The sequence below is a fragment of the Beta vulgaris genome, chromosome 6 (genome assembly GCF_026745355.1).
Source record: "Beta vulgaris subsp. vulgaris cultivar EL10 chromosome 6, EL10.2, whole genome shotgun sequence".
NCBI classification, from domain to species: domain Eukaryota; kingdom Viridiplantae; phylum Streptophyta; class Magnoliopsida; order Caryophyllales; family Amaranthaceae; genus Beta; species Beta vulgaris.
Window position 1 is genome coordinate 8,435,885 of NC_079207.1, and position 12,386 is coordinate 8,448,270.

At 37.0% G+C, this 12,386-nt stretch overlaps 2 protein-coding genes across 2 annotated transcripts in view; both read left to right on the forward strand.

Moving 5' to 3' along the window:
- LOC104895463 (hypothetical protein) overlaps positions 1 to 12,386 on the forward strand; it is a 94,734-nt gene that overhangs the window by 70,607 nt on the left and 11,741 nt on the right. The gene's annotated exons all lie outside the window — the stretch shown is intronic.
- LOC104895461 (hypothetical protein) overlaps positions 1 to 12,386 on the forward strand; it is a 38,699-nt gene that overhangs the window by 24,394 nt on the left and 1,919 nt on the right. The window contains exons 18-25 of the mRNA XM_048646030.2: positions 768 to 1,176; positions 2,115 to 2,537; positions 4,969 to 5,085; positions 5,180 to 5,301; positions 5,385 to 6,117; positions 6,294 to 6,548; positions 9,669 to 9,851; positions 11,947 to 12,288. Coding sequence (XP_048501987.2) covers positions 768 to 1,176; positions 2,115 to 2,537; positions 4,969 to 5,085; positions 5,180 to 5,301; positions 5,385 to 6,117; positions 6,294 to 6,548; positions 9,669 to 9,851; positions 11,947 to 12,288 — 2,584 coding nt within the window. The remainder of the gene's footprint in view (positions 1 to 767; positions 1,177 to 2,114; positions 2,538 to 4,968; positions 5,086 to 5,179; positions 5,302 to 5,384; positions 6,118 to 6,293; positions 6,549 to 9,668; positions 9,852 to 11,946; positions 12,289 to 12,386) is intronic.

Below are 12,386 nucleotides of genomic sequence, written 5' to 3' on the forward strand. Positions count from 1 at the left end.
TGCTTAGTTTTTCCTATTGCTTCATGTCTTGCTGCACCAGTGTTCAATATAGGACACGAGTTAAGCTAGAAGTGAATCTTTAGAGCTGACAAAAATTGGTGATCATGACTTAAAGGTCTGTGTTTGGTAATGGTTGTTTCTGAAAGGAACTATTGGATGCCAATGACTTCTCAAGCATACTAATCCAAGATTTTAATGAGGTTGGAAGATACAGAAGTCAGAAATTTTGTTTTATATGACACTGGTGTAATAAATAAGTGGATATAAAGGTGTTAGACCTGACTGCCATGTCTTGTCAGACTTGTTTGAACCCACACTAGACCTGATGATTGTGACATGATCTTTACGGTCTCACAGGGTGATACAATATCAATCGCTGTGCTAACATAAATTATTCAGACCTTGTAGTCTTGTTTAGAGCCTGATCAGTTACTGGTGTTTCATAAGGTTTCCTAGGGATTGTCACCTATTAAAGCATGAAGGTCGGATTCCATGAATGATATGTGGTCTGCAGACATGTTTACTTGATTTTGAATTTATATACGAGGGAAAAGCATTGATTTTGATGCTGCTACTTCACTTTGGTTTATTGATGAATCATATGTAGATATTAAATGTGTTGTATTGATGAAAATTTCTTGTACCATCTAAAAGTGAGGTTAGTAATATCCCTAGACTGTGGTCCGATTGAGCATATTGATTCCATAAAAACTGCAGCATTTTCAAAGATTATACTTCTCGGATTGTGATGCTCTTGCTAATGACAGGGAGATCTCATCAACAAGAGAGAATGAATTTGCTTCTCAGATAGCAACTAATGTTGGAGCTGCTGTAGAGGCTTCAAATTCCCTGCCAGCTGGTGATAGAGACTCAACTTTTCAATATAATCGGAAAAGTCCAAAGCGTCGACGACTCACGAATCACGTGTTAGAAGAATTCTCCACTGCCAATGTGAATGGGACTTCAAATTCTCATGCAAGAGTACTTGTTGAAGAGTTGAAGGAATTAGGAACTAAGGAAGATGTCGAATTGATGAAGAATTCAGATGACTGGTCCACGTCTTTGCCAAAATTGGTTGCTTTACTCTGTCAACAAAATCAGTTCCTTCCTTTGCTGAGAGCTTTTGAAATGTTTCTTCCCTCTTGTCCTTTATTACCATTCATCCGTGCTCTTCAGGTTTGTTTGCTTAGTAAAGTTTTTTCCCGCTGCCTGATCTCTATATTGCTGGTGATTCAATTTCATGTGACTTGTGTTTGTGAAGGGATTTCACCCTTTATCCTGCAGGTGGCCGTGCTTTATTTCTGCATTTATGCCTTGGCATTATATCATTCCTTGTCTAGTCGTCATTGTAGGAAAGCAGCACTGGCCACTGTGCTTTCTTTTGTTGTTATTGAAGAACCTGCTCATCCTCTGAAAGTCTCTTTCTGTGTACCCTAACAGCCTTAGCAAGTGTAAGAGGAATAGAATGAAGTAGATGTACCTTCTGTTATGTATTAATATGAAACAGATAGCCAGCCATATCCAAGTACCAGATTATATTGTATGTGTATTTTCGTTTTAGGTAGGTAAGATGAATAGGACCCAGAAACTCTTGCAGGTTAGGCCGACCCGGGTTAGTGGGCTAGCCACTTTGGGAGTTGGGAGAAAGGGTAAGGGAATCCCCTCCCCCAAAGTTCCCCTAGTGGGATTATATCCTCAATCTTGAGATTGAAAGGTGCACTCCTTTCAACTACGCCAAGCTTAGCTTGATTTTGTATGCGTTTAATGCACCGCTTGCCTGAACAATGTATTTATTGCTTCATCTAGTGATATACTCTTTCTCTTGTTGCAATTATCAAGGTAAAGCATGCAGTGGGAAGATGTGCCATTCCTTCCTCTAATAAGGAATTCATTTTCCACGTGAAAAAAATATTTTCAACACGAGAAAATTGTGCCTCTCTGTTAGAACCAAAAACAGAGGGAAATGGCAAAGGTAGTTTTCTGAAAAACGATGTTGCCCCACCCAAAGTCAGCCATATTAATTGACGAAGATATTAGTAAATTGATGATTCGTTGAGCTTAAATTCAGGTCCCACTATATGTACATATAAACGTCATTGTTGCATTCATTACAGGCATTTTCTCAGATGCGTCTATCTGAAGCTTCAGCACATTTGGGGTCATTTTCATTCAGAATTAAGGAGGCAGCGTCTTGGATAAATTCGACTGCAGTGAAAGCTGCTGATGCTATACTTTCAACATGTCCATCACCTTATGAAAAAAGATGCTTACTAGAGCTTCTTGCTTCTACTGATTTCGCTGATGGAGGATCTGGTGCTGCATATTATCGGCGTCTGTACTGGAAAATCAACTTAGCAGAGCCTGTGCTTAGGAAGCATGAGGATCTTCAATTAGGAAACGAGACTCTTGATGATGCTTCTCTCCTCACCGCTCTTGAAAACAATGGGTACTGGGAACAAGCTCGCAACTGGGCCCGTCAGTTAGAGGTCACTGGCGAACCATGGAAGTCTGCTGTTCACCATGTTACTGAGAGACAGGTAGGGTTTTCCCCAATTTTTATTGCAGATTGCTGAATTTTTTTTTATATAACATTTGTGCTTGTTAGGAAATAGGTGTTGTAGTTTGATTAATGCGGAACAGAAAATCAATGAAATAATGAAGGTGAGAAAACTATAAAGATGAACAAACAAATAACACAAGGATTTACGTGGTTCAGTAAAATTTGACCTACATCCACAGGTGGGGGATTAGAGCTTCTTCACTATAATGGAGAAAATCAGAGAGAATAATACAAGAGTCCTAAATCTAGAGGCTAAAAGTGTTTCATAAGTTGTGTTAATAATAATGGACACTAAGAGCCCTTTTATAATCATAAGGAACCCGTACAAACCCTAAAAGATAACTTAAGAACGAAAAAATATCAAGATACGCGTTCAGCGCCCGATCCGCAGGGTGTACCCCGCGCCCGCGCGGCCAGTCATCCCCATTCTCACAGATGTTCTGCCCGCCCGCGGGATATAGCCCGCGCCTGCGGGTTTTCGAGCTCGGTACGAAACAGCTTCGTCAGTCATTCGTAAAACGGGCGTAACTTTCTCGTTTCTTATCGGAATTGGGCATATGACCTATCATTGGAAAGCTCTTTGAACAAGCTATCACCTTCAGTTTGAATCACATCAAAACCATTTATAGATTGGGATATATGTGCATTCAAAGTCAGCCTTATGCCATTCACAAGATTTCAAGTCATATTTAACAGTGCTTTATGCTTGGCTCCTGTTCTTGTACTTGTTTTTTGGATTCTGCAGCCTATATGTTCTTCTATGCATGGTTTTTGTGGATATTTTGTTAAGACAGTGTGTTTATTATATTTAGTAAAGTGCTTAAGCGCTTGTGAGAACTGTGAAAAATATGTGACAGGGTTACTAGAAGCAGCAAGTGGTGACATCTCCATTGAATATGCCATAGAATCTAATTATGCTCATCTTAAATGCACTCCATATCTTCAGGTGCAATACAATAGTGTGAGTTGTACAGTTGCAACCTAAGAGCAAATTGATTAGTTTATTACATTTGTCGGACTTTCGTTGATTGACTGGCTATGCTTACTTCTTTCAGGTTTTTGTTAAAGCTCATACTGTAGTTAAGTGATGGAAACTTTGATAATATAAACTATCATGGGTGATTGATCTATGTCATGAATTCATTATCCATCATACTGACCTCTTGATGTCTTGAGTACGGTGCTTTCCTTCTTTTGTAGAATCTTCCAGCATTTAGGGACCAAGAAATGGAAAATAATAGTGAAAAATTTTCGTATGTGGACATGATCATTCTAATATGTGAAATAGAGCATGGGGATCATGAGATAGTCTAGATCCCTCTAATTTCTGAAGTAGTGCCTCATTGCTGGGATACCCCCATGGTACGAATCTTGATAAACAGAAGCAAGAAACATGAATTGCATTACATAAAAGAAAAAACCACACATAATTAATAGGTGTGACAGGTGTTAATATATAGTTGGATGGAGCTGGAGTGTGATTGCTGTGTGTTTTGAGGCCGTGGAATATGGGTGTCAAAAAAGTAGGGTGATTTGCATGGACAGGAATATTGGCAGGCTAGGTTGGGGCCTGGGGGTGGTGGGTTAGTGACTAAGGGTAATGGTTTCTTCCATGAGAGAGATCTTTCTGCTTCAAAAGAATACTATTAAAAGGACACAAGGGGACTGGTTGCAACTTCTTAGTTTTAAGTACTCAAGTTCATATGTTCCTTCTTTTCAAAGAGCATTTTAGAGAGTAACTTCTTGAGCTAGAAGATACTTCTTTCATCAAGGATAAACATTCCTCATTGACTAAACTCACGTAAGGGAAATGAATTATGTGCTGGGGAATGACAAGAGTAACCTTGTATATATAACTAAAATGTACATGTGTGACAAGATGGTACAAAACTTAAATTGGACATAGTTCAGCTGGAAGATGCGTGTGTGGAGAGTGCTATTTCAAAATGTAATGAGTGGCAGTAGGCAAGATGGTAAAAAATTGCATATAATAGTTGACATGTTGGAACATTAGACAGAAGAAACAACTTAAGCTTCCTCCATTCGTTTGCTAACTAGTCCTATATGATATAAATGCCACTGAAAAGAAATTTAGCTTGATCTGGTATATGATCAAAACTATCTTTATGTTGATAAAATACATCTGAAAGTATTGCACTTTTGAGGCATTCTTATCATAGTATATATTCGCAGTCCTGCTGCTGCTGATAGAAAATTCAAAACGTAAATTCTTATACATGAAAGATGCTGCCATGTATATTCTATTCATATCTAAAAAATTTAGAAGCTCTACTCTTGCTTTTTTGAAGGCAAATTTATCCCTTATCTGGCATTATAGTTAGGATCTATTGTGTATGTTAAATTCACTTTATTACCATAATAACTAATCCCTTTGGCTCTCATTGTAGGCGGAGTCGATGGTTGCAGAGTGGAAAGAATTTCTTTGGGATGTACCTGAAGAAAGAGTCGCTTTATGGCGTCATTGTCAAAACTTGTTCATTAAATATGCATTTCCTGCATTACAGGTAGATTTTCTGCTTGCAATCCTCGTAAATGTACCATCCCAAATTCAATCTTAAGAAGGGTTTGAAAACTACTTATTAATCCTTGTCTTTTCAGGCAGGACTGTTCTTTCTTAAACATGCAGAGGTTGTGGAGAAAGAACTTCCACCAAGAGAGCTTCATGAATTGTTACTACTTTCTCTACAATGGCTAAGCGGGATAATTACGCAATCTAACCCGTAAGTTCCACTCTCAGCTGACTGTCTTGCTTATCTGTCTCCCACCAATCCCTTTTCTCTAACTTGCCTTATCTGTCTGTCAGAGTATGCCCTCTTCATCTCTTACGAGAAATTGAGACCCGAGTTTGGCTTCTAGCTGTTGAATCTGAAGCTGAACTAAAGGGTGAACATGTTTCCAATTTGAGTAGATTTAGTCAAGATCAGATGTCTGGAAATAGTGTCAACATTGTAGACCAAACTGCAGATGTTGTCATGAAGATGGATAGCCACATAAATATTATGAAGACTAGGGCATCTGATAAAGGAGGTATTAAAGAAAATAATAATTTGCATCACAAGAGCTCGCAAACCTGGGATGCTGGTATATCAATTGCAACTGGTAGTGCGAAGATTAAACGTCGGACTAAAGCATATGGGTCACCCAGAAGGTCTATGGCTGACATCTGTGAGAAGAGTGCTGATGTTGATGAGAGTTCTTTCCCTGCTTTGACCTTCAGGTATGACTTGCAGGATGAAAACCTGAGACTTGACACATCATTTTCAAGTTGGGAAGAACGAGTGGGACCTGCAGAGCTTGAAAGGGCAGTTCTTTCTTTATTGGAATTTGGACAAATAACTGCTGCCAAGCAATTGCAACATAAGCTTTCATCTGGCCATGTGCCTTTTGAGCTGAAAATTGTGGATGCTGCCCTGAATTTTGCCGTGCTGTCAACACCACCACAGAAGCAATCCTTGTCCATGCTGAATGAGGAATTACACTCTCTAATCCAGTCATATAACTTGCCCACTGAAGATCATCTTTTTGATCCACTCCAGGTTTCCAACAATTTGTTAAACTTTGTAGCAGTTTGCCTATGAATATTTTTCTATTTATTGAAGGGAACTTTATTTTTTCCCTCCGATTAATGCTTGGGACTCTTGAAAAATTTCTAGGTTTGTTATTTATTACTTCATGCACCTAAAGACGATCTGCTCTCGTTTTGGATTGATAGGTACTGGAGGGTTTATCTGACATATTGAATGAAGGTAGTGGACGTGGACTTTGCAAGAGAATCTTTGCAGTTGTGAAGGCTGCTAATATTTTGGATATTTCATTTGCGGAAGCCTTCGAGAAGCAGCCGATTCAATTGCTACAGTTGCTTTCTCTTAAAGCACAAGATTCTTTTGACGAAGCAAGAGTTTTGGTTCAATCTCATCCTATGCCAGCTACAAGTCTTGCAAAAATTCTGGCAGAATCCTTCTTGAAGGTATTGTTCATATTCTTGTCCTGGTGGAACTTGTGCTTCAGAGAATCTTTAGTGACCATTGAATACCTGTACCTTGTGTTTTATTTTTTAAATAGCTTGTTTGCATGGTTTTAAGCTATCTACTGACTTGCATTGCTGGCAAGAAGTAGCAGTCATCGGAAGAAAATGTGCTTAGTTTCGTATACTATTGTTATAGGATTTTCATAGTTTATTTTATTGCATTTGATGAAACATATTATCAAGGCTGACTGTCTTTGTTTTTTTTGCTATGCTGAAAATGCCTATGCACGATATAATTGAAATGTTGCGCCAAGTGAGAGATGTGCCTATAGCCAAATTGATGATTTCGAATTCCGAAGTCCATATTCATATTTGTGGAAAAGTTCGGAAAATTCCTCCCGAGGTTTTCCGATATACTTCCTCCGTTTCATAATAGATGAAACATAGAGAAAGTGGGGCGTTTTTAAGAAAGGTAGAGAGAGAAAAAGTGGGGGACCACCACTCTTAAAATAAAAAACCATTTATGAAGTGGAAATATGGGTATTTTAGGGGAAAATGTAGGGGTTTATCAACTTTTTAAGGGTAATATTGTAGGAAGTTTAAGAGTAAAAAAATGTCTATTTATGGTATGTAGCAAGTAATATGAGTAAATGACATTTCCATTCTAGGAAAGTGAAGCAAGTATTATGCAGCAGATGAAACATTTATTAACTTGACAATTTTTTCTTAGGATCAAAAGAGGTGCTTATCGCTAGCCATAAATATGTAGTCAAAGATACAACTTTTTTTGCCGACTTGGACAGCGGTCAAAAATAAGAGTACTACGGGAGATGTTCTTAAGAGAAGGAGTTTTTTCATTACTAGTCGTTGCATTTTGTGCCTTAAGGAGGAGAATTTTTTAATTGTCTCCTTCTCTTTTGTCCTTGGGTTCTTTCTCTTTGGGATTTATGTTTAACCTTGTTTGGGTTGAGCTTGAGCTGGGTCCAACCTTGTTTTCTGAATGATGCTGTTGTTGCCTGGGAAAGAAGGAAGAGAAAAGGTTGGCTTGTCGAGGTTTTAAAGATTGTTCTGTTGGCAATTTTATGGTGCACTTGGAAGGAAAAGAAACCAAAAGATCTTCGAGGGCTTAGCTTCCTCACGTGAAGCTTTCAAGTTCCATGTTTTGAGTCTTTTGTATTGCTGGAGTCAAGTTTTAGTTATTGAGATTCAGTTGACTTTCCTTGATTTTGTAGATAAAATGCTCCAAGATAGCTGGAGGGTTTGAACTTTTTGTCATTAGCCCTCTTTTTGTAAATGCGCGACTCCTCCGCCTTTCTGTATCTTTCTAATATTTTTTTGAGGGGAAAAACGAGCAAAGAAATTTTATATTACTTAAAAAATCAGTCCTTCTTGTGGCACCTTGCGTATCTAAACTGGATAGGTGGCTTAAGTAGGTTTGTAGCATCTTGAATCTCGCATTTTATAAACAATTGGCTTCTTTTGTTTCCAAGATAAGATTGCCATGTTTAATGCCTTCTATCTGTCCTTACTGTCACCCTTTCTTGAATTCATGTTTCCTTTTCATTCATTTTCATGGTTTGTCCTATACTTCTATTCACTTTCAATCAGATCAAGTGATATTAGTTTATTGTGACTACTGACTACATATGGGAAAAGAGCTGGAAGAATGCTGTTGCATGTGCTAATACTCCAAGTAGAATGCCATTTGGGGAATTCGATAGAACTTTCCAATAGAGTTGAAGGATTTTGTAAGTAAAATTGAGGGATATCAAATGTAAAGTATCTTTCTTCTCTATAGAACTAGTTATGAGGTGCTATTATGATGGTATTCTGACAACTCATTGATATCAGTATAATTCTATGGTTGAACTTGTTGATGTCCTTCCACAGCATAGTTCCTTAGATAGTTTTCAACTTTGCAATTATTCAATTGCATTCTTAGAGACTTGGAATACTGCAAAAGATACAATTTTTTTCAACTGCGCTTGTAGTGCTAATTGCTACCTCGTCAATGAATCTGAGGATTGTTGGACACCTCCTATTTTTTATGCTTGCTATCTCCTTCATTTCTTTTTTTTTTTTCTAAATTTCAACTACTTGGTCTTATTCATTGTCACCGCTCTCCGACTCTGTATGGCCATTTCTGCGTATTCGATTACTTTCATCCAGATGCTTATGGATGAGCGATTTCAATTTGAAATTAGCTAGCTTGTGGTGAGTTAGTCGCTGATACCAGACATTGTCTGCAAGCTGTGGTACTGCTGTACTCCCTCCAAGTACTAGAAATCTAGAATATACTGTTTGAGGAAACACTATCCATAACTCTTGAACCCTTGCAGGTTTATGTGCTCTATTAAGCTGTTACTGCGAGGAAGTTGGTGTTTCTGGGAGAATGAGAATTGTTTTCCTAGATTGAATCAAATAGAATGTCCTTTCATTTTTTGGGGGGGGGGGGTACAGTAGGATTTGGTTTAAAGAAAGTATCTTGAACTTCAGGCAATCAGATCTTTTTAGTCAAGGAGTCACTCCCTCCATCCCACACTACTCTTTACATTTGTCGTCTTTATTTGTCCCACATTTTTCTCTACTAATATACCAATATATTTTTCCCGACTACAAAAAAGTAAGGGTTTCACTCTCTCTAATTCAAATCAACATTTTCAACTAAAAGTACCCCGTTAACTCCTATGACATCTACTTTTCTTTTTAATAAATAACAATTGATAACCAAACAACAATTTATCTCCTAAAACTATGTGCCATGATTAGTGTAAAGAGTAATGTGCAACGGAGGGAGTACATATTTATATACTACCTATGTCCCGAAATTATAGGCTGCAGTTGATTTTTGTAGTTAAATAATGCTTTGACCTTTTTTCTTGATCATTCTTTATATTTGAAGCTATTGGATCAGGGAATTATGTGTTTGCACCATAACATAAGTATTGGTTCCAAATGCCAAATGCACCATAATGTAAGAGTTAATTTATATATGAGGAATTACTCAAGTTTATAAGTGTTGATGCCAAATGCCAAATGGAATATATTACTTTGGGACAGGAGGCACTAACTTTCTATCCAATAACAGGAATTTCTAACTATCTCTTTTAATTGTCCTAGGGTTTATTAGCAGCACATCGTGGCGGATACATTGATTCTCAGAAGGAGGAAGGGCCTGCTCCTTTGCTGTGGAGATTTTCAGACTTTTTAAAGTGGGCTGATTTGTGTCCCTCACAACAAGAGATAGGGCATGCGTTGATGCGATTAGTTATAACTGGGCAAGAAATTCCACATGCTTGCGAGGTACGGCGTTCACTATACTATTTACATTTTATTATGGGCTGGCATTTGAGGAACAAAGTCAGGGCGACCTTTCACTTTTGTGTAATGCTAATTTTTTATTATTCAAGTACTAAAAAGGTATGAAAAATGGATGGATAATCTCAAGTTTCCCCTTTAATAAAATTTGATTCCACCTTTTGATTATTCAAGAATGATATGAATTGTTGGGGGTACCTTCTCAGAAATATATCTGTTATCTAATCTTATTTTTATTTATATAAAGGCGAATAGATTCACCAAGGAACCGACCAAGTGTCTCAAATTTCATTTAGCTACATATTAGCATATATAGAAATATTTGATACAGCTAACCATATATAACATATTTGTTATCTATAGGTAATCATATTACATATTAGAATCTATAGATAATATGGAAAGTAAATTACTAATCACATATATAGATATACGCTTTCCATAATATTAATTTTTATCAATTGTTGTATTATTTAATGAATTTTTCAATTGATTGACGTAAATTTCTTTTTTTTTTTAATTTGTAAACAAAGAAGTATTATGAAAATTTAACAAATCCCTACCCGTGTATGACACGGTTCCCAAGTCTAGTATTTCTTATTGCTTGTTTATGTTGGGTCTACTGTATATAGGAAACAAAAATTATTAAAAGAGACGGTCTAATTTTAATATAAAAGTAGACCTAGTCACTAAATAGATTAAACTAGTCACCTAAAAAAATTATCCTAGTTACTATTAGGCTAATTCTCTTTTTAATATTGAACTTACCATTGCCTAATTTTAATTTTAAAATAGGCAGTCTCTTACAAGACAAACTCTTTAAGAAAGATGGGTGAAATTTGGGATTACTCATTTCGATTGCCTAACAAATGAAGGCTGGACCGCTGGAGTATTGAGCACAGTCTCGATTTTAAATCTACTTTTCCCTATTTCATATGTTGAAGTTTCCTTTTACCACCATGTGGTCTTATGTAAAGAAGACTGTGAGAGAACTACTTTCCCTTTGCAATGTACAACCAATGTTCTGAACCTCCATGATCCTTAGCTTGCATTGTTTTCCAAAATAGTGCACAGAAAATCACCACACATCACAACAGCCAGATTAGTTGCTACTTGTCTCTTAAAGGCTACATAAGTAGAGAATTAAATGCTGCAAGATTGTTGGTGGCGAGCCCACTTGACTCCAGTTACCTAAAAGAGCTTTTACCACCAAAAAAAGGACACTTATCCAATATAACAACAAGCACTTTTTTTAGACTTGAGAGACATGCAAGCATTGCTTTGCCATACCTTGTGTGCTAGTTACTTTGTAACAATAGGTAGAGTTTGCACAGGAATACCATACATACTACATTAGCCTTATTGCTGCACTTGTGAAGGGGAGTGAGCATTTAAATGTGTGTGTCCTATTTATATGGAGTAACAAGGACAACTTTTCAGTTCCGTCAAATACTACATTATTACTCGGTAAAATAGTAATTTATTGCATTTTCTATAGCATTTAAAGGGGAATGAAAATACGATGTAGAAAAATTAAATTAATTGTTAACTATATCGAATAAATTAGGGATACTTGAATTGTTGATGTTTTTTCTTTTTGTAATGTCTTTTTTATTTTTAAAATTAATTAGGTAGTTTTTTTTTTTAATTAAAATAAGTAGTTAGAATGGAGAGGTAATGAGGGTAAAATGGGGTTTTTAATATTTTGGTGTCCTACCCCTCTTCCCATATAGAATAGAGATTAGCCTTATTGCTGCACTTGTGAAGGGGAGTGAGCATTTAAATGTGTGTGTCCTATTTATATGGAGTAACAAGGACAACTTTTCAGTTCCGTCAAATACTACATTATTACTCGGTAAAATAGTATTTTATTGCATTTTGTATAGCATTTAAAGGGGAATGAAATAAGGGAGGTTTCCAATCATATCTTGTGTATAATAAAGACCAATATCACTTCCCTAAATATGCTACAGCATGGTTTTGGTTTGCAGTATCCAATACTCTACTTCACAGATTTATTTCTGTATGCATATATGCTAAATTAATCTTCAGCTAATTTCCCTTGTAATTTATATTTTAGGTTGAACTTCTTATTCTATCGCACCACTTTTACCAGTCATCAGCTTGTTTAGACGGGGTTGATGTTCTTGTAGCCCTTGCTGCAACAAGGGTGGAGGCTTATGTCTCTGAGGGAGACTTTTCTTGTTTGGCTCGTCTCATAACTGGAGTTGGGAACTTCCATAGACTGAATTTTATACTCGGCATTCTTATTGAGAATGGACAACTGGATCTTCTTCTTCAAAAGTATTCTGCAGCTGCTGATGTAAACACTGCAGTTGCTCAGACTGTCCGAGGATTCCGCATGGCTGTTATTACTGCACTGAAACAGTTTGACCCCAATGATCACGACGCTTTGGCTGTGGTTTGTATCCCTTTCATTTTTGCAATTTTAATGCATTCTATCAATGCTTTCGTAAGTACCTCCGTGCTATGTGAAAATATGCAAGAAAAAGGAGTAGG